Source organism: Ylistrum balloti, unplaced genomic scaffold, assembly GCF_031769215.1.
Source record: "Ylistrum balloti isolate Yb309-2 unplaced genomic scaffold, AGI_CSIRO_Ybal_v1 Utg370882, whole genome shotgun sequence".
Lineage (NCBI taxonomy): Eukaryota > Metazoa > Mollusca > Bivalvia > Pectinida > Pectinidae > Ylistrum > Ylistrum balloti.
The window spans coordinates 970,260-994,036 of NW_026782502.1; the positions used below are offsets into that span (position 1 = coordinate 970,260).

The window sequence follows — 23,777 nt, forward strand, 5'->3', positions numbered from 1 at the left end:
TCAGTTACTTATTCGCCTGCAAGACCTGATTGTGCTATCCATTTGTTACTTATCAACTTTACACTTTTGAATTACAACAATATATTGCGTTCACAATAAAATATTTTGAATTTAAAAATGTCTGTTTCAACACCGACATATTTAAACTCTATCGCACAAGATGTCAGTATGTGCTTAAAATATTCTATTTAAAACATGTCAATTATAAAATACCCATCCACTAGGTATTTACAAAAATGCAAAGACTAATAAATTATTACAAAATATCGGGAAATAGTGAACTTGAATCTCCATCAATTGTATTTGTGTGTAACCCCGAGATCTTGTAGAAATTCTACAGTACAAAAATTCGGTTAAAATATTATAGACTTTCTAAAGTCCCTATTTTAAAGTGTAATTACATCAACATATTCACACTACAACCAACGTACCAAACAAACTAATACTAATAAGACCGACTTTCGTGTTTAGTATGAACACTCTTAGATGGTAGTTTTGCAGTTTACTTCCTGAATAATGACCGTTCTTGACTGTCGATTTCCAACAATATTGACATCGCTGGTAACCTTGACCTACATCTGAGAAACTCTAGTTCCAGCGAGAGGCTTGTTTACTTTTGGACGTCCGGATGGATTCCTGGTAGCCGATAGTTGTCAAATCAACTGGAGTAAATTCTAATAAGTGTAGATTTTGTAAGTACAAAGTTGTTGGATTCTTCTTGTAATATTAAACAAATGTTTCATCTTCTACATTTCGATGTCGTGCACCGCATGGTCGGCCCTCGTTGATGTGTTAGTCCAACAGGGCAGCCATGTCTGTTCGAGCCTGCGCCCTTAGAATTAATAATTAGGTCGGCACATTTGATCAATTTTAGGTTTAAATACTAAATGACGATACTTTTGATGACTGTAAAATGATTCATTGACTCCAGTTTTCTAAGTTTACTGTCAAGTATTCTGTTCTAGAAGGTGTTCTTCCCGTGTATTTTGTTGACAGTTTTCAGCACGTGGCTGGTTCCCCGGCGGCTGGTCGCCATTGCGGATTTCAGCTCGCTACCCAGAGCCACGAAATGAAAACATTAGCCCTAAACAGTCCCCATTAAACGCGACAACTGTTATAATCAACATACTTTTACATAGGATAATACAATGATAATTTAATGTTTAAGAAACCATTGAGTTAAATTCAGTTTGGCGGTTTATTTTCGTTTTAAAGCAAGTGGCCCTAGCGAGCATGTGACCCCGTTAGTTTTGGAGTGCGTGGCTTTGTTGGAAGTCGGCATTTCTGATCACCGATCTCGGAAATTTAGCAAACAACACCCATGAAATTAATTCTTATTCTTAGATGACGTCAGTTCTATAATTATAAACCACCTTTAATTTATAGAAGAGTTGTCACTGTGACGTGATAACTAAAAACAGGATCCATTTCAAATTAAATTTCAAATGTTAAATTCCTCTTTCAGGGGCCCTAAAAGGGTTATTTCGTTAAATTTCGTTTTTGTACAAATTCTCCAGTGTGAAACATTTTTTTAAAAGTAGACAACTGCAAATGGTTTAGTTACACATTCATTATGTAGAATTATTTGTGTAAAGGAATTTTCAAACTTGTTTAATTTGAATTCAGAATGATTAAGCAGATGACACGACTTGAGCCTTAATTGATATTGTTATGCATATGGTTTGACTACAAACTTTTTCACTCGTAGAATATTTATAGAAATGAACATGGATAGTGTAAAGAAGCAATGGTCAAACTAGTTTTAACATACAAGGATTGTATTTATAGAAGAGTTCAGACATACACACAGGTAATTGATTTTTGGAACTCAATATTTTGAATCCTGAACTCCTGCTTTTCATGTAGGACTTGTTTAAAGTTTCAGAACCTAGTATATCTCTTTGTTACTCAAAAACTGGACTCATCAAAATTTTGGAAATTGTCCTTTGGACTTGACAGAAGAAAACCCTAAAAAATTAATGGATAAAAGCACCTTTTCAACATTATAGAGGTGTACAGAAGTGATGGGACGATGATTAGATATAACTGATTATGTCAATTTTAGCCTTGTCTGATGTGCTAATAGATTTTAATTTTTCATATTCTACTATCAGAGCTTTGATGTGATCTAGTGTTATTGCCAAAGTGAAATTTGTATTATGCTAAATAGAGATGCCAGTTGCCTATAATATTCTGATGTCAATTCTAAGTATGTGAGATATTTTACATTAACATAGTTTAAAAATGAAAACATTATGGCCGAAGAGAATGGTCATGCATTCAGTGTCTGTGGACATTGAACACAACTATTTTTTTTTTCAATTTGAAACTAAAATCATCATCTGATTTTGATTGATATTTGATTTTGGATTTCAACCAATTTCCTGTCAATACAGGTAAACAGATAGCATGGTACGATGGGGATATACAGGTAAACAGGTAGCATGGTACGATGGGGATATACAGGTAAACAGAAAGCATGGTACGATGGGGATATACAGATAGCATGGTACAGTGGGGATATACAGGTAAACAGATAGCATGGTACGATGGGGATATACAGGTAAACAGGTAGCATGGTACGATGGGGATATACAGGTAAACAGGTAGCATGGTACGATGGGGATATACAGGTAAACAGGTAGCATGGTACGATGGGGATATACAGGTAAACAGAAAGCATGGTACAGTGGGGATATACAGATAGCATGGTACGGTGGGGATATACAGGTAAACAGAAAGCATGGTACAATGGGGATATACAGATAGCATGGTACAGTGGGTATATACAGATAGCGTGGTACGATGGGGATATACAGGTAAACAGATAGCATGGTACGGTGGGGATATACAGGTAAACAGTGGGGATATACAGGTAAACAGATAGCATGGTACGATGGGGATATACAGATAGCATGGTACAGTGGGGATATACAGGTAAACAGATAGCATGGTACGATGGGGATATACAGGTAAACAGATAGCATGGTACGATGGGGATATACAGATAGCATGGTACAGTGGGGATATACAGGTAAACAGATAGCATGGTACAGTGGGGATATACAGGTAAACAGATAGCATGGTACGATGGAGATATACAGATAGCATGGTACGATGGGGATATACAGATAGCATGGTACAGTGGGGATATACAGGTAAACAGATAGCATGGTACGATGGGGATATACAGGTAAACAGATAGCATGGTACGATGGGGATATACAGATAGCATGGTACAGTGGGGATATACAGGTAAACAGAAAGCATGGTACGATGGGGATATACAGATAAACAGATAGCATGGTACGATGGAGATATACAGATAGCATGGTACGATGGGCATATACAGATAGCATGGTACGGTGGGGATATACAGGTAAACAGATAGCATGGTACGATGGGGATATACAGATAGCATGGTACAGTGGGGATATACAGGTTAACAGATAGCATGGTACAGTGGGGATATACAGATAAACAGATAGCATGGTACAGTGGGGATATACAGGTAGCATGGTACAGTGGGGATATACAGGTGAACAGATAGCATGGTACAGTGGGGATATACAGGTAAACAGATAGCATGGTACAGTGGGGATATACAGGTAAACAGATAGCATGGTACGATGGGGATATACAGGTAAACAGGTAGCATGGTACAGTGGGGATATACAGATAGCATGGTACAGTGGGGATATACAGGTAAACAGATAGCATGGTATGATGGGGATATACAGGTAAACAGATAGCATGGTACGATGGGGATATACAGATAGCATGGTACAGTGGGGATATACAGATAGCATGGTACAGTGGGGATATACAGGTAAACAGATAGCATGGTACGATGGGGATATACAGATAGCATGGTACAGTGGGGATATACAGGTAAACAGAAAGCATGGTATGATGGGGATATACAGATAGCATGGTACGATGGGGATATACAGATAACATGGTACAGTGGGGATATACAGTGGGGGTATACTGATAGCATGGTACGATGGGGATATACAGGTAAACAGATAGCATGGTATGATGGGAATATACAGATAGCATGGTACGATGGGGATATATAGGTAAACAGATAGCATGGTACGATGGGCATATACAGATAACATGGTACAGTGGGGATATACAGATAGCATGGTACAGTGGGGATATACAGGTAAAGAGGTAGCATGGTACGATGGTGATATACAGGTAAACAGATAGCATGGTACAGTGGGGATATACAGATAGCATGGTACGGTGGGGATATACAGATAGCATGGTACAGTGGGGATATACAGGTAAACAGAAAGCATGGTATGATGGGGATATACAGATAGCATGGTACAGTAGGGATATACAGATAGCGTGGTACGGTGGGGATATACAGGTAAACAGAAAGAATGGTACGATGGTGATATACAGGTAAACAGAAAGAATGGTACGATGGTGATATACAGATAGCATGGTACAGTGGGGATATACAGATAGCGTGGTACGGTGGGGATATACAGGTAAACAGATAGCATGGTACAGTGGTGATATACAGGTTAACAGATAGCATGGTACGGTTGTGTTATATAGGTAAACAGATAGCATGGTTATGTGGGGATATACAGGTAAACAGGTAGCATGGTACAGTGGGGATATACAGGTAAACAGGTAGCATGGTACAGTGGGGATATACAGATAGCATGGTACAGTGAGGATATACAGATAGCATGGTATGGTGGTGATATACCGGTAAACAGATAGCATGGTACAGTGGGGATATACAGGTAAACAGATAGCATGGTACGATGGGGATATACAGGTAAACAGGTAGCATGGTACAGTGGGGATATACAGATAGCAGGTGGGGATATACAGGTAAACGGGTAGCATGGTACGATGGTGATATACAGGTAAACAGAAAGCATGGTACGGTGGGGATATACAGGTAAACAGGTAGCATGGTTCGATGGTGATATACAGGTAAACAGATAGCATGGTACGGTGGGGATATACAGATAGCATGGTACAGTGGGGATATACAGATAGCATGGTACAGTGGGGATATACAAATAGCATGGTACAGTGGGGATATACAGATAGCATGGTACAGTGGGGATATACAGATAGCATGGTACAGTGGGGATATACAGGTAAACAGACAGCATGGTACCGTGGGGATATACAGATAGCATGGTACAGTGGGGATATACAGATAGCATGGTACAGTGGGGATATCCAGGTAAACAGATAGCATAGTACGGTGGGGATATACAGGTAAACAGAAAACATGGTACGATGGGGATATACAGGTAGCATGGTACAGCGGGGATATACAGGTAGCATGGTACAGTGGGGATATACAGATAGCCTGGTACAGTGGGGATATACAGGTAGCATGGTACAGTGGGGATATACAGATAGCCTGGTACAGTGGGGATATACAGATAGCATGGTACAGTGGGGATATCCAGGTAAACAGATAGCATGGTACGGTGAGGATATACAGGTAAACAGATAGCATGATACAGTGGGGATATACAGATAGCATGGTACGGTGGGGATATACAGGTAAACAGATAGCATGGTAAGTGATATGTTTTTAAATCTTTTATAAAATTTATTTTTAGTTGTGCAAGATGGAGGTTCCGGATGTTGACAGGAAGGAGGTGCGAAGACCAATGAATGCATTTCTCATTTTCTGTAAACGACATCGTACAATGGTCCGAGAAAAGAACCCTCACCTTGACAACCGGAGTGTGACTCGAATCCTTGGTGATCTGTGGGCTAACCTTCAAGAAGAGGAAAAATCCCAGTATACAGACTTGGCTAAGCAGGTGATCCATTGATCATGTTGACAATTAATTTCATAAGGAAAACTGTGCATTCATTTTAGTGCTAATCTTATTTTATCATATTGTAAACATTACACTAAAGTAGTATTAGCTAACTGTAGTTTAAGTTTGTTGCTTATACAAAAGTAACACAGTAATTATTGTAGATTTTCGAAAAGTGATCACACACTAAAATGTGATTTTCAAAAGCCACATTTAGTACATTTATGATATTGCTTGGGGGTGCAGAACTGGTATAAAGATGATGTGTACAATTTATAAATCACAAAGTAAGTTTTGAAAATGGGAGATTGGAATCTTAATAAAAATTCATAGTGTGGAAAAAATCCCCCAAACAGTGATGTATACCTGTACTCCCTGAGAAGTTTGTAGAACTCAAAAAGATAATTCCATATTTTTTTTGTGTTTTTGAAGTATAAGGATGCATTTATGAAGGCAAACCCTGACTACAAGTGGCACAACCCAGACAGACTTACTCACTGCCAGGCTGGTAAACCAATCACCCGTCCTTCAAACATTCGCCTAGGTAGAGATGAGAGTGACCTCCCCTTGGAGGGGTCCATCACACCAGGAAAATTGGCAGGTAAAGTTATTATTAGAGTGAAAAGTACAATGTGAATTTGAAAAAGAGGATAAAGTGATGACCATTATGTCCCATGTATGATTTTTCAACCTTATTTTTATGGTAATGCATATGTGCAGGTTAATAAGCACATTCATATATATTGTGGTTCAAAAGTAAACCAAATTAATTTCATTGTCCTACGCTAAACCTACCTCCTGAATTTGGTAATTATTTATGAGTTGGCTCCTGGGATCTTGCAGGATAAATGTGGGAAATGTATTTGGTATATATACCTGTCAGTTTTCCAAATAAGCAAGAAATTGCATTCTGGGATATACATTGTACATTGCATTATGAACTTGCTCAATTGAATTGTCTCTTACTGAGACTGTTGTTTAAGAAAAGCATGACAGACAAAAAAAAAGGTAAAAAAAGCTGAAACTTGCTGTGTTTTTAATTAATAAAAAATAAATTTCATCAATTTTCTATACAGATCCGAGTAACATGGGCGGACTGAGTAATCTGCTGATAGAGAAACCAACATTAAGTGACAGTCAAAAACTGGCTTCAGCTAAACCTGCAACAACACCACAGTCCTCTGTCGCATCTCTCATGGACTTGGCTATGGTAAATTACTTGTTTCATTGTAGATTTTTAATTTCAGTCAATAATTGATTACTTTCTACCTTTGATTATCATGAAAATTAATGATTGAATATAAGGGAGACTACTCATCAAAGAAGTGAAACAAATAGAATACCTTCCCAATAAGCATGTCAGCTGTACATTTTGTTTGTTTTTGTTCAGAACCAAATGAACTTCAATTTTCAATCATCCCAGGAAGTCTTTAAACAAACAAAAATATAACAATATACAAATAAATGAGAGATATACTGAATGATGCTTTCAGGTTTCTAAGTAAACCAAACAGTTGACAGTGGACATACAGGAAGGCAGAGTAACTCTGCTGAGGGAATAGGTACACAAACAGACTTGTTTATTTTATTGTTATTAATGCAGGGACAACAAATATGCTTATATTGATTTACAAGATAAATCTTACTCTGCATTGGTCTTAAGGCTAGATCACACGATAGCTCTTTGCAAGGATTGGAAAAAAGTACAAAGTTTAACAATGATTAAATAGTTAGAAACATTTCTCTGAAAAAGGGTCGTTATCTGAATATGTAATTGATGGTAAACAAACTTCTGTCTGTATAATTGATTGTTAGTATACTAATTGCTCTCAATTGATGTTGATCAATTAATGGACATTCAATTTAAATTAGCCAGACCAAAAAAAAAAATGTGTTTCCTGTGACCTGTAAAAATACTTAGGGTAGGCAGGCAGGCAGGCAAAATACAAAACAATTAAACAACTTTCTCTCTTGTGGTTTATATAAGGAGAGATATCTTGCCTTTAACATTGCTTCAAAACAATCTAATTTGAAAGGTTAAGGTAGGCAAAAAATATCAGGAAAGTAAGAGAATTTTAGGTTAGGCAAAAATATTAGGGTATTAGGGAAAATTTAGGATTGGCAGACAATATTGTCAACTGTTTCAAAGGACTTCTGTGTCTAACCAAGTATACCTTGAGCAAATTGTGACAAACATTTCTTGTAAAAGATATGTTCAGAGAAGTTCTTTACATGCTGTATTTTGTAAAATCTATATAAGATATTGTTTGTTTAGACACTCCAATTCCTCTGTAAATCTGAATTTTTCTTTAAAAAAAATTGATTGACTAAAAATGATTATCACTGTATAAATTTTACACATAAGAAGGAAAGATTTTGATTGGCTGTGGATCTCCAAAGGTCTTCCAATTAAAAGTAGTGTTATAGTACAGATACCATAAGAAAATGCAATACCCAAATTACAGTATGTTCCAATGTTCCTATTTCAGATGTGCAGTTCTGAGCTCAGTGATGACCAGATGATGTCATATCACCATGGATACGATGTTGACCCTAGCAATAGAGTCCTTGACCTGACCACAAAGAGAGAAATCAGTTCTGACAGTGAGAAAGTGAGAAGTAATGACAGTGTATGGGAATCCAAAGGCCTAGAGAGAGATTGGAGTAGTGGGGAGAGTGGATGTAGTGATAGTAAAGTTTCTGTAAAGTGTGGAGAGGTTAGATCTTCAGGACAGGTCGTTATGGACAGTGTCATGGATAAACTGTACAGGTCAGGATCAGATATGCAGCCTAATGACAGTGCAAGATCAGAAACAAACAGAACTGTGGTGTCGAGGCTTACTTCATCCAAACCTTCTGATGCAAAAGGCTTTTCAGGGACAAGTCTGGAGGGATCAGCTAATGCCACCAGACCCATGTCTGGTTTCGATTCTTTCCTGATGAAAAAATCCCCCAATTACGAGTTGTTGAGAGGGGATAGCAATTTCGGTGGACGGAAGCGATGCTACTCGGAAACAAGTGTTGATATCTTTGCCGATAAAAGGAAGCTACAGGGGATGCTTAGGGACAACGGTAACGAAGAAAACACCGAACAGGCTTCAACAGTAGATCAGGAGTTTGGGGAGAGTGACAACACAGAGGATGGAATACATCCAGTCAGAAAGTCTAAAAGACGGAATCGGGGGCAGAGATATCAGGAACTCATCAATGAAGGCATCATCCAGCCGTCCAAGGAAAGAATGGCAGTGATAAAAGTGGAGACAGAAAACAGCCGCAATGAGCAGGACAGGTGGGAAAAGAAAACAATTCAAAACTTAAAATGTAGGGTTTGCTATTGTTTGGTACGGAGACGGTCCAATTTTGGAGAAATGCATTTTTCTTATCCCCCATGTATTGTCAAATGGTGGGCATTTCAAGTCATTATGTGTCCATTTGCAAACCTTCTGTAAGTCTATCAGGCAAACCATATTTGATACAAATTATATACTGGTTTATTCTCCAAAAAAGAAAGAAGGGAAAAAAAGAAATTTTCTTGTTTAATCTTGGAGGATATGGTCAGTTAGGATTCAACATTCAAGTGATAATGAAGTTTAATCCGTTGTATTTTACAGCAGTGAAGAAGAATCTGTGCCCAGACCTATGGGTGACCTTGGTTTTGACGTGTTATCTGTGTACCCGAGACAGATTCGCAAACGAACGTGTTCAGAATCAGAGAAAACACGAACTCTTCATGAGGACATGCGGCGGTACAAAACTGGGTAAAGTCACATGACATACAAGTAGATTGATGATGAATGCCTGATAAGTTGATTTAAAGGAATTAATGAAATTTATAAAAATGGATTTGCCACCATTTCAAGTTCATGCCCTTGTCAAAAATATGAAAAGACATAGGTGTTCTAAGATTTAAAACAGCACTTGGTCTTTATATTTGCTTAAAAAGTGCTGAATCAGAGTTGATGAATTAGAAGCTACTTACACGGACAACCGTTCCATTCATTCAGAACACTGGATAGCAATTTTAGGTCACCTGATATCAAATGTAAGATTTAGGGTTAGGGTGACCTATTGCGATCACGTTTTGTCTGGCGTTGTGTGTGGAAATTTATTAACATTTTTGACATTTTCTGGAAAACTCAAACAGATTTCGACAAAATTTTACAGCAACAATAAATAAGATTAATATTGCAGGGATTTCGACCTGGAGGCACATATTGCCACATTGCCAGCATGTTCTTTAGAGAAGATGTCACGGAATTCCAAACGTCCAGCTGGGAAAGTCCGCTCTATGAGTGAGAGTTGTGGAAGGTCAAACAGCATGACTGACACCACCCTTACCCCAGCTGTGGCCTCGACTCCTACTCCAACCCAAGGTAGTGTGTCTCATTGAAATAAATCTCCCTCTTATTGATGTAAGGAAACATGCTCAGAGGGCTCATGCTCATTACTACAAACAGTGTGTCAGCTGAAACATTGATCCAAGGGAGTTTTATCTCTACTATATCACCAAGTTAGTGTCTCCCTTCACACATTACACCAAGGCAGCGTCTCCCTTCACACACATTACACCAAGTTAGTGTCTCCCTTCACACACATTACACCAAGGTAGTGTCTCCCTTCACACATTACACCAAGTTAGTGTCTCCCTTCACACATTACACCAATGTAGTGTCTCCCTTCACACATTACACCAAGTTAGTGTCTCACTTCACATATTACACCAAGGTAGTGTCTCCCTTCACACACATTACACCATGGTAGTGTCTCCCTTCACACACATTGCACCATGGTAGTGTCTCCCTTCACACACATTACACCAAGGTAGTGTCTCCCTTCACACACATTACACCAAGGTAGTGTCTCCCTTCACACATTACACCAAGTTAGTGTCTCCCTTCACACACATTACACCAAGGTAGTGTCTCCCTTCACACATTACACCAAGTTAGTGTCTCCCTTCACACATTACACCAAGTTAGTGTCTCACTTCACACATTACACCAAGGTAGTGTCTCCCTTCACACACATTACACCATGGTAGTGTCTCCCTTCACACACATTACACCATGGTAGTGTCTCCCTTCACACATTACACCAAGGTAGTGTCTCCCTTCACACACATTACACCAAGGTAGTGTCTCCCTTCACACATTACACCAAGGTAGTGTCTCCCTTCACACATTACACCAAGGTAGTGTCTCCCTTCACACATTACACCAAGGTAGTGTCTCACTTCACACATTACACCATAGGTCACACAGTGTCTCCCTTCACACACACACATTACACCATGGTAGTGTCTCCCTTTACACCATGGTAGTGTCTCCCTTCACACACATTACACCAAGGTAGTGTCTCCCTTCACACACATTACACCAAGGTAGTGTCTCCCTTCACACATTACACCATGGTAGTGTCTCCCTTCACACATTACACCAAGGTAGTGTCTCCCTTCACACATTACACCATGGTAGTGTCTCCCTTCACACATTACACCATGGTAGTGTCTCCCTTCACACACATTACACCAAGGTAGTGTCTCCCTTCACACATTACACCATAGTAGTGTCTCCCTTCACACATTACACCATGGTAGTGTCTCCCTTCACACAATATGGTAGTGTCTCCCTTCACACATATTACACCATGGTAGTGTCTCCCTTCACACATTACACCATGGTAGTGTCTCCCTTCACACACATTACACCATGGTAGTGTCTCCCTTCACACATATTACACCATGGTAGTGTCTCCCTTCACACACATTACACCATGGTAGTGTCTCCCTTCACACATATTACACCATGGTAGTGTCTCCCTTCACACATTACACCATGGTAGTGTCTCCCTTCACACATTACACCAAGGTAGTGTCTCTCTTCACACACATTACACCAAGGTAGTGTCTCTCTTCACACACATTACTCCAAGGTAGTGTCTCTCTTCACACACATTACTCCAAGGTAGTGTCTCTCTTCACACACATTACTCCAAGGTAGTGTCTCTCTTCACACACATTACTCCAAGGTAGTGTCTCTCTTCACACACATTACTCCAAGGTAGTGTCTCCCTTCACACATTACACCATGGTAGTGTCTCTCTTCACACACATTACTCCAAGGTAGTGTCTCTCTTCACACACATTACTCCAAGGCAGCGTCTCCCTTCACACAGTACACCAAGGTAGTGTCTCTCTTCACACACATTACTCCAAGGTAGTGTCTCCCTTCACACATTACACCATGGTAGTGTCTCCCTTCACACATTACACCATTGCAGTGTCTCCCTGCACTTATTACACCATGCTAGTGTCTCCTTTCACACACATTATTTGAAAGTTAAGATTGTTAGGCTTTTTGTCGATACCAATATTTGAAAAATTGTAACTAGAAAAAATATAGCATCCTTGCTTGTAACGTTATTTCTCTTGATGAGAATCTCATCATAGCGCTGAGTGGTCTGTGGTGACATAATTTTGTCCTTGGGTGTGATACTGAATGGTCTGTGCTGATGTAGTTTTGTCTTTGGGTATGACACTGAGTGGTCTGTGCTGACATAGTTTTGTCCTTGGGTATGATACTGAGTGGTCTCTGCTGACATAGTTTTGTCCTTGGGTATGATACTGAGTGGTCTGTGCTGACATAGTTTTGTCCTTGGGTATGATACTGAGTGGTCTGTGCTGACATAGTTTTGTCTTTGGGTATGACACTGAGTTTTCTGTGCTGACATAGTTTTGTCCTTGGGTATGATACTAAGTGGTCTGTGCTGACATAATTTTGTCCTTGGGTATGATACTGAGTGGTCTGCTGACATAGTTTGTCCTTTGGACATGACACTTTTCATATTACTGTTGCTTTAGATGACATTTTATGGGCCTCCCACAGTTCAGTGTTCAGTGAGGTAGACACCTGCTACTACAAGAAAACCACGCTTCCAAATGACTGTTGCAAGGATGATGAACATAGTAAATGAATTACTTTAAATCTTGTGGTAAAAATTGAGAAAATTTGATCTTTATAGTAAGCTGTCAATTTGAGTTCAAATTTGTTAAAATGTATATTTTATTCATGGTTGACAGGTGTTACTTCTGTACCAGAGGTAGTGTTGATCGTTCCACCCCATCTGAAACCTAACAAACAAGCTGAACCAGTGACCGGCAGTCAGCGACGCAAGGCTCGTAAACACTCGGTCACTCACCTGCAAATAGTCCGACCCCAAACAAGTATACAGGGTAAGTATTGTGATATACTGGAGATTTAGTTTTACAGTGAATAAAAATATTTAGGTGTTAGCGTCAATTCCCGTCTAATCTTCCTAAAGAATGAGAATCTAAGAAAATATCTGTTATGCCTGTATACTTGGACACTAGGGGGTGAGGTGGTGGGGTTCTGGGTACCATGATACTAGGGGGTGAGGTGGTGGGGGTCTGGGTACCATGATACTAGGGGGTGAGGTGGTGGGGGTCTGGGTACCATGATACTAGGGGGTGAGGTGGTGGGGGTCAGAGTACAATGATACTAGGGGGTGAGGTGGTGGGGGGGTACCATGGGTAGGGGGTGAGGTGGTGGGGGTCTGGGTACCATGATACTAGGGGGTGAGGTGGTGGGGGTCTGGGTACCATGATACTAGGGGGTGAGGTGGTGGGGGGGGGTACTAGGGGGTGAGGTACCATGATACTAGGGGGTGAGGTGGTGGGGGTCTGGGTACCATGATACTAGGGGGTGAGGTGGTGGGGGTCAGGGTACCATGATACTAGGGGGTGAGGTGGTGGGGTTCTGGGTACCATGATACTAGGGGGTGAGGTGGTGGGGATCTGGGTACCATGATACTAGGGGGGTGAGGTGGTGGGGGGGGTGATGATACTAGGGGGTGAGGTGGTGGGGGTCAGGGTACCATGATACTAGGGGGTGAGGTGGTGGGGGTCAGGGTACCATGAAACTAGGGGGTGAGGTGGTGGGGGTCTGGGTACTATGATACTAGGGGGTGGGGGTCTGGGTCCCATGATACTAGGGGGTGAGGTGGTGGGGGTCAGGGTACCATGATACTAGGGGGTGAGGTGGTGGGGGTCAGGGTACCATGATACTAGGGGGTGAGGTGGTGGGGGTCTGGGTACCATGATACTAGGGGGTGAGGTGGTGGGGGTCAGGGTACCATGATACTAGGGGGTGAGGTGGTGGGGGTCTGGGTACCATGATACTAGGGGGTGAGGTGGTGGGGGTCAGGGTACCATGATACTAGGGGGTGAGGTGGTGGGGGTCAGGGTACCATGATACTAGGGGGTGAGGTGGTGGGGGTCTGGGTACCATGATACTAGGGGTGAGGTGGTGGGGGTCTGGGTACCATGATACTAGGGGGTGAGGTGGTGGGGGTCAGGGTACCATGATACTAGGGGGTGAGGTGGTGGGGGTCAGGGTACCATGATACTAGGGGGTGAGGTGGTGGGGGTCAGGGTACCATGATACTAGGGGGTGAGGTGGTGGGGGTCTGGGTACCATGATACTAGGGGGTGAGGTGGTGGGGATCTGGGTACCATGATACTAGGGGGTGAGGTGGTGGGGGGTGGTGGGGTACCATGTCTAGGGGGTGAGGTGGTGGGGGTCTGGGTACCATGATACTAGGGGGTGAGGTGGTGGGGGTCTGGGTACCATGATACTAGGGGGTGGGGGTCTGGGTCCCATGATACTAGGGGTGGGGTGGTGGGGGTCTGGGTCCCATGATAATAGGGTGTAGCGTGATGGGGGTCAGGGTCTATGATACTAGGAGGTAGGGTGGTGGGGGTCTGGGTCCAATGATACTAGGGGAAGGGGTGGTGGGGGTCTGGGTACCATGACACTAGGGGGTGAGGTGGGGGGTGAGGTGGTGGGGGGTCTGGGTACCATGATACTAGGGGGTGAGGTGGTGGGGTCTGGGTACCATGATACTAGGGGGTGAGGGGTGGTGAGGTCTGGGGTAGGGGGTGAGGGGTGGGGTGAAGGTCTGGGTACCATGAAACTAGGAGGTGGGGTGGTGGGGGTCAGGGTACCATGATACTAGGGGGTGGGGTGGTGGGGGTCAGGGTCCCATGATACTAGGGGTTGGGATGGTGGGGGTCTGGGTACCATGATACTAGGGGTTAGGGGTGGTGGAGGTCTGGGTCCCATGATTACGGGGTGGGGTGGTGGGGGTCAGGGTCCCATGATTCTAGGGGGTTGGTTGGTGGGGGTCTGGGTGCCATGATACTAGGGGGTGGGGTGGTGGGGGTCTGGGTACCATGGTACTAGGGGTTGTGCTGTGGGGGTTGGGGATTGATTCACATATTCTGGATGCCCTTTTAGCCATATAAATAGGATTGGTTTCGATGAATAAGTACAGAACATTGAACATACTGGCAATGTTTCCTCAGAAACCATTATAGAAATATTTCAGTTTCTTTTACATCATGAGTCTGTTGAAGCACCTGCCATTTAATGTTGTGGAGAAATTGATACATGAGAAAGGTAACAAGATATGTAAAAGTGTATGACAGAAAGGCCTTCATGTTGATGCTAGGGGACCTGATCAGATTAGTGTTCACAATCGGTTGCATTTTCTTATGTAATATCTATAAACTTTATTTATTTTACAACAATTACAAAAGAAGTTATTTCAGCTTATACTTATCACTGGATGTAAGCGCGCGAGGGGTCTTATTGTGGGAGGAAACCTGAATACCCGGGGAAAACCCACATGGTCGGGCAGGTGACCCTTATCTTTTCATGTCCGTTCTAGGAGTTTCATGATCAAATATCAGGTCATCAGAACCAAACAATGATTGACTATTAAGTGATTATTGGAAGGACATACATCTGCAAGTTTTCAATGATAAATTGATAACATTATACATAAATAAGGAACAATTTAAAAGTTTGATTGTTATGCATTTTCTTGTCCAGAGAGTCATAAAGAGCTCTGCCGTTTTGATTAGATTTTTGCTGTATGCAATGGAAAGTGATATTTAGGAAGAGCTTAAGACTTATTCAACCATATCCTTGATCACCCTATGTTCCTTGACAGGATAGAGATGTGTTCTGTTAAATACAGCAGAACATCAATCACAAAAGATAATATCTTTCGGCATAGTTTTCCTCTTGAACACTATCATCGTTTTTAATTTTGTCCCATCAGCAAGGCACGATAGCACAACTGTGAAGTTTGAATTCTCAGCACCACACGTTTTCACTGATATAGTTTTATTCCCTTTTACATCTACGGTCCTGTTTGACGGAAGATCAAAGCTGATTGGTGTTTCTTCCATGTTACCGATGGCGATTAACGGATAATCGTGCTCTCTCCTTTCTTTCATCACGAACTTGTGGAATTTTTCAACTTTGTTTTCTACGTCTTTAGGTAGTCTTTGCACGATATGCGTTTTTTGTCTTATAGCTAAGCCATTGCGATTCATGAAACGCGAGCACCACCCGGCTGATGCTTTGAAATCTCCGGAGATTTGGTATTTGGGTGATTTAGTCAGTGCCTAAATACGGATGGCATTTCTAGTCACAATAAAACCTTGCTGGCGAAGTTCTGTTAACCACGTGTTTAAATCATCCTCTAGCGTTTTGTACGGTGTCGGTGTGTAGCGGATTTTTTCCAAAGATTTCGGTGCATTGTTGAAAGAGATTTTTTTTGAACGCCAGTCCGAAATTTGTTTTTCATTAGCCCCAAAATGTCTTTCTGCTTCTGTATTAGTGTACTTTTCGGCATATTCTGCAACTTTTAGTTGGAAACTGATGTCGTACGAATTTCTCTTACGTTTTGACATGTTCAAAATGTCAGTTTTCCAATAATCAAAATTCAGCATTATGAATAGTTTTTACCGGTAATAACAAATCTGAAATGACATCAAATCGATTTGTTAGCCTTTTTTATGGGGAAAGTTTACTCTTACTCAGGTTTTACTCAAGTTACCTTTTATGTTGCCTGATTGTTTTAACAATAATCGCCAGTTCCCAGCCATGGCCAACATTTAACAATGGGATGGGCTTGTGTTTATGCCTGAAGGCACACCTGTGTTCACACGTCCGTGCGGGAATGTGTATACATAGTACGTACGGCAATTACGAAGAACAAAAGATCAATCAAGGCAGACCGATGGTCAATTAGCATGGTGTAAATGAAGTGGGTAGCATGTGCACAATGTTTTGATAGATATTAATGACACCATGCCGTGTTGTCCTGATTGGTCCGTTTTCAACATTACTCACCTACCAGAAATTCCTTAAGTTCCTGGTTGGACACGTAAGCAGGTAGGGCGTGAAAATGAATTGTGATTGATCTGTGCGTTTGATCGAAGGACTGACGATCGAACTGTATAATCTGCCATGTTTATAAACACAACAAGAACTTGGAAAAATGTAATGACATTTTATTGAAATACCGTTATTACTTTATAAATATTGAGAGCAGAAACGATCTTTTAACATTAAATTTTAATTGACTTTGCACTCTCTATCTCCACGATCATGACCAACACGTATTGGTACATGATCTCATTTCTGAAATAAAAATACTTACGATAGATTTCCACCAAATTTTATTCACGATCATTTAACTTTACTTCCAGAGATTTTCACTGGATTTTTTGCCGGAGCATTTTTTGATACCGTCTTATAGGCAGGGTCAATGTTAAATTCCAAAATTTTAACTCAAAAATGTACCTCCGGCTTATAGGCGAATCGACTTATAGGCGAGCATATACGGTAGTCAATTAATTAGTTATTAATTGGCGTAACTTACCCATACTCGACGGAGATGATTGATCGGTACGTTGCTAGATTACAATAATACATGACGGTGAATGATCTCATTACAGGTAAAACAGAAGGAAACAACACAGTTCAGAAAACTGAGGCATGTCAAGGGGACCTTGAAAACAGATCTACTCCAAACATTAATGCAAATGCTGATGTGATAAAAGCAGAAAAGAAAAATGAGGGTCAGAGTTCAGAGGGCAATCAGAAGATACGGAGGTCTGAGGTCAGCCAAAAGATGGAGAAGTCAATGGTCGCTGAAAGGATAGAGAGGTCAGAGGTTAAAGAGGGGAAAGAGACATTACATGGTAGCAATGGAAATTCTAGGAGTGTGTGCAATATGATTGACAATATTCTCGTGTCGCAGGCCGACAGGAAGGAAAATACGCCAGACATTGTGATAAATAATAACTTGGAGGCTGGTCAAGATAATTACGTCAAGCATTTATTACTCAATTCATCAGAAGCATCCAACACAGCAACAAATATTGTCGCAGAAACAGTAGGTACCTCCCTTCCATCAGAAATGATTGTAAGAGAAAGTACATCTGCTACTTCTCAGCAGATTAATAGCATAGATGTGTTATCATCATCATCGACCAAAACTGGTTATTTGGGACCAAACTATAGTTGTGAAGGTTTCACTAATTTAAAAACACCTACTGCTGGAAAAGAAGAGCAAAAATCTCTATGCATTTTATCCACAGAAGCCAATAATTCTCTCACATCAGTAGGGAATATGCTGAATTCATCTGCAACTATCTCCCAAGCCAGGGGAAACAACTCCCCACAATTTAACAATGATGAGAGGTCACTTGATGTGAAAATAGACAGTGGTGATGTTCACCTCTCTGTGGTAGCCACCAGTTCTGCAAGTAGTCCGTTTATTTCCGATGTGCCATGTGTTGCTGGACAGGAGTATAAAGTGAATCCTCCTCAGCAGGTCGCAGTTGTCAACTCATAGCACTGGTTGTATCCGTTGCCTAATTATTAATATATAAATTTTACAAGGAATTCAATTCTTAGCACTACTATACAGGGATCAGTTTCTGATAAACCAGAGTTACTTCCCTTTGTTCATACAGTTTTAAGCTTGACAGTTGACAGAGACCGAGAAAGGTCAACAGCTACTGTACATTCAATCATTGGTTCATCTGGTAGTTTAGGTTAATCATAGGAAGTGGGTCTGAAAATTCTGTAAATATGAGATTGCCTTAATAATACTTAATTCATATATAAAAAGTATGTAAGAAAATACTGAATGGTTAGCACCATTGTGAATATATTGAGAATGAGTTGTAAGCTACAGCTGATCTAAAACAAATAAATGTAGGCTCCTTTACCAGTAATATTTGGTTGTGCATTGTACAAAAATATGTAACGACTATCTTGTCTAGGCCATGGGTGTTTTTGAATGGCAAAAATACAATTTCACTAACATCATTTTTCTAAACAGTAGTAGAAGTTATGTGCTACATGTTTTTATTGACCTCTCGAAAGTAATATTTGGAAATAATTACAGTGTTTGGTGGATATTATCATTTAATTAGTTATCATTGTTCTTAAATTGTCATCGATAGTTTATTTAGTGACTTGCAAATTCAAAATGATTTCCAGAACTGTAAAATAAATCATATGTACTAATTGTTCAAGGCAGTGCGATTCATTACATTCATATTTGTACTATATATGAAAAAACTTCACCAAAATTTGAAACAAGAAAATTCCTCCACTATAGAAAACTTCCTCATATCTTAATGTATGATGCCAAAATCTCTTTTCTGATCTGATGTCGTTATCACTAGAATCTGGAATAATTGTGTAACTCAGAAACAGAACTAAGTGAAATATTACAATAACCTCCATCTTCTTTTCGTTTTCTTGTCTGTTTAATATGTTGTTAATTGCCTGTGTTATGATAATGACTGTAATTGAACAGGTGCCCTAACTTTTCACACTTCAGACTTTCCTGGTAACGTCAGCATTATCTAAGACTTTTACAATGTCATGCTAATTAGTTTGTTAATGAGGTGCATATTTTTGGATGTCATATGATGACATCTGTTCAACATTAACAGGCTTGTGTTTTATAAATGGCAAGTAGGAGAGTGAAGACTCCCTACAGAACTGAAACTTAGTTTTTCCTCTCATTTTACATATTCTGTTTGTTATCATTATTTCGAAGAATTTATGTGAAGAATCTTATTCGTATTTCTTCTATGTACAAATGGTTAGATCACTTTCCCTTTGTTCTTATTTGTACAGATTTACTCCTGTTGTTTTTGAGACTAAATAGAAATATCAAAATTGCTGAGAGATGACAATCTTGAATTTTGACAATACAAGATGGATATTGATAAAAGTACTGTAAGCGTATTAGTATTCATTTTCTGTGTTTAGGCCTTTGTAGAAAACAATTATCCAAAATATTAATGAAATCATATGGCCACATCTGTGATATATTTATTCAGCTCTATATCACGATCTGTTGTATCTCTGTTTTTGTTTGACTTGACTAGGGTTAACAGTTATCAGCATTCAATGAAGGACATAGATATAATGATCTACAGATATATCAAATTTTCACTGATTAAATGAAAATAGTCTTCAACAACTTTATGAGGAACCAACCTTGTACAAGTTAGTTTAAAAAATCCTGTTCTATCAGAAATGACAACAAAATTTTATTAAGTAATTTAAAAAAAAATTAGATTTCCAGAAGAATTCACTGTACAGAGCTTCTCATTATATGAATAAAATTGTGTTTTGTATACTGTCAGAAACAAGTCTTAAGTTGTCTCAACAAAATAATTGAAAACAAAAACTATGTCAAGGTCATTAAAATAATCAACTCTAATTTTTACGTTACTGTCTTAACAGGCTATGGGTTAGATTATTATTATTGCAGTCTTGACAGCCCGTCAGCATATTTGGGGGCATTAACCAGTTAAACACACAGCGCTCAAAAAAGGAAATAACATGAAGCAAACTAAAGGTAAAAGACAAATGCTTCAAATCTTAAATGGTTATGTTATCACAAAATATTGAAATGGTAAGTCATAGTTTATTATAATGACCAACATCTTTCAGATAACATAGAATAGGTGAATTGAAGTTTGTGTTATTTAAGAATCAATTGGAATTTGATAACCAGCCTGTTTTATACTGGATATGGTGGCTGAAGGGGTATAGTTAATTCCTTGTACATGTTTTTTTTAAGAGCTAAAATTCACAAATTAGCTTTAGTTTCTATGACAGAGAGGGATATTAAGGCTGTGATGTATATGCATGGTCTTATTAGTGCAAATGTTTTTTTTTTGATAATATTTTGTACTATGTCATCCATTTTGAGTTTGAATTCAGATTCAGATGTATTGGTATAATCTAGCTTTTCGTAAAGCCTGACATTCTGGCACTTTCTAATAACCATTATACTGAACTGTAGACATCTAAATTAATACAACATCAGTTGTAGCCAGTCGTACCTGTCCAACTGACCAACAAGTAATTGGTTGTGCTGCAAAGTGACTGCCAAAAAAAAAAATGACAAAAAATTAGATCCCAACAGTGTTGCTTTGCCTGTTTTTATTTATGAAATATTTACCTTATCCATTACCTGTTATTTGTTACGGAGATCCCATTATGTTTGTGTTTGTGATTTAAAAGAAAGTTTTCATGACGATATGGTTGTGATTAAAACTATGCATCTTTTCTTACATACCACAACACATGGTACTTGATGTAAAAGTAGGGAGGCTTGTTGGAAACTTATCTTTATTAACATATGCACAAATGTTTTAATGATATTAAAAATTTGTGGGGAAAAGAATCAACTATATATATATAAATGTCTGAATTGTATATTAAATATACCTGCTGTATGTATATTTCATCATTAACAGAAGTGTTTTGTTATTAAAATTTGGTTATTTAAGCCAAGTAAGTCTCAATGCAATAAAAGTCTGTATAGAAGGAAGGGGAGATAATCAGATAAAGGGGAGATAATTCTTCTCAAAGTAAAAGCTTACTGTACAGTATCAACAAAGGATCACGGTAGTGTAACAATTTTACGATCAAGTGTTTCATGACTTTATTTGTGATTGATTTTTCAATTTGATTTAATTTTCCTTTTAGTTGTCACCAATATTATTGTTTTAAGTGTGTCATCACAATGTATAGTTAAAAAAAACATGCAAGATTTTATTTCATGTCTTCAGATATTGATTAATTATGGGGATAAAGAATTGGTTATACAGAATGTTTCAGCACTTTATGTTCAGAGATCACTTACAACTTGATATATTTCTACAAAGGAAGGAGCAAACTTGAAATATTTTTTAATGAAATTAACACAAGGTAATAATTGATGTTACTGGTGAAATTCACACTTGGAAAATATGGATGTTTTTTCTGGATATTACTAACAACATTAATACTGAAATAATTATGGATGTTTGCAGGAAAGTGGATGTTACTTGTGAAATTAACACATAAAATATAAATATTTTCATGAAAACATGTTTCTTATGAAATAGAATACAAAAGAAAGGGAAATGTTTGTGAAAAAACGATAATGTTGATGAAAAAGAGCTCTCTCCTTTGTAAGATAAGAATATATAGGTGATTATTGATATACTTTGTCATTTTTACAGGCAATACCTGCTTGACTTATGAAAAGTAATATTTCGGCAGTCAGTTTGTTTTAGATTTGTTATATTATGATGATGACTTCTTTTATTGACGAAAATGCATGCATTTATGTGATATATTCATGATGAAGATCTACTTGTAATTTGCTTATGTTTTAGTGCTTTTGTTGCTAATGAAGATTGGAAGTGATTTGTAAAATAGAATCAACAAATAAAACATATCTAGTAATACTAAAGTCGTATTCTGTATGATTTAATGTCTCACACCTGTGATTAAACATTAAATGTTATTTGTACCAATTAATTGTTAGTGATGTAACTTTTATTAACCTATCATCAGCGGATCTATTTTAAATGCCTCTGGTTCATTGTACATTCATGGTCCGTCAATGAAAAATTCTTTTCGTGTCTTACTGCAGACTCACTGGACAGTTATTTTTCTCAAATTTCATGTTTACCTTTTTATTTTTCCCAATATGGTTGAAATTTGAATTTTGACAGTCATGGTTTGTTACTGCTATTCCTGAAGAAGTGTTTGATAGGTCATTGCTTGTGGATATTCCATTTTGTTACCAGGTGAGAAGAAACATTCAAGGACGACAGGCCATCTTTGTCTTTTACAGTCAGTTTGTTATCACTGAATAAGAAGTAGATGAATAATTCTCAAACTTCATATGTAGGTGCCCCTTAGTATTCTCAGCTCACCTGACCCAAAAGGCCAAGTGAACCAATGACATACCGTGGAGCCATTCGTCCGTCAATTACTACTAGTCATAAACAAGGATTCTGACAAAAAAATGGAGCAAATCTTTTACAAACGGTTAGTCTGGGATCCGAAAGGGGGGAAATAGAGCAAATTGTTTAAAGTCCTGTAGGAATATTCGGACAAATTTTGGTTTGAAACATTCTTGGGCAATCCACTTTGGGGTGTTTTTTATGGAGGGAAAGTAAGGGGAATGGCTAACAGGCAAATGTCTTAGTTTTACACAGTCATACTTTATCTGGAGAAGTACTGGATGATCATTCTCATGTTACCTATGTAGGACTTACTTGTAATGTGTTGACTTGAAATGGGAATTTTTATTCATTAGAATAAACAGATGACTCGCAGAAAGACACTTTTGAAGATGAATAATTTAATATAGCTATTCTAGGGAAGGACTTCGTTGATGTATATAAAATTTGATGTGTAGGTCCATATGTTCCCTTGATGTAGCCGTCGTGTGTTAACCTTCCATTCAGATTACTTCATCAAGTAACCGATAGTCCTAGAGTGCCGATATTGGGCCTTTAAGATGCTGGGATGAAGCACTGGCAGGTTTGGTAAAATGAATGATCGTGACCTGCTTTCAAGGTCAGGGTGGCCAAATGTGTTGAAATCCTTAAACAACCTCTTAATATACAAAAGGCCAATGACATGCTGAGATAAAGGGTTACCAAGTGTGTTTATATTATTGACCTTCACCATTTTTAAGGTCTCGTGTCAAATATTTAAAAAAAAATAACTCATTCTAAGCAACCAAAAGGCATAAGACGGT

General features: G+C 39.1%; 1 protein-coding gene across 2 annotated transcripts; it reads left to right on the forward strand.

Moving 5' to 3' along the window:
• The first annotated feature begins 609 nt into the window (after positions 1-609).
• LOC132559255 (uncharacterized) lies at positions 610-22,475 on the forward strand. Of its 2 annotated transcripts, none has more exons than XM_060223872.1 (9): positions 610-692; positions 5,616-5,822; positions 6,255-6,423; positions 6,899-7,032; positions 8,312-9,111; positions 9,434-9,580; positions 10,014-10,195; positions 12,901-13,053; positions 17,653-22,475. In XM_060223872.1, exons 2-9 carry the CDS (start codon positions 5,625-5,627, stop codon positions 18,552-18,554), a joined length of 2,685 nt encoding a protein of 894 aa, XP_060079855.1. In that variant the 5' UTR covers positions 610-692; positions 5,616-5,624; the 3' UTR covers positions 18,555-22,475. The 2 variants fall into 2 exon arrangements, with proteins under 2 accessions (XP_060079855.1, XP_060079857.1); XM_060223874.1 differs by having other exon boundaries at positions 9,437-9,580.
• The last annotated feature ends 1,302 nt before the right edge of the window (positions 22,476-23,777 follow it).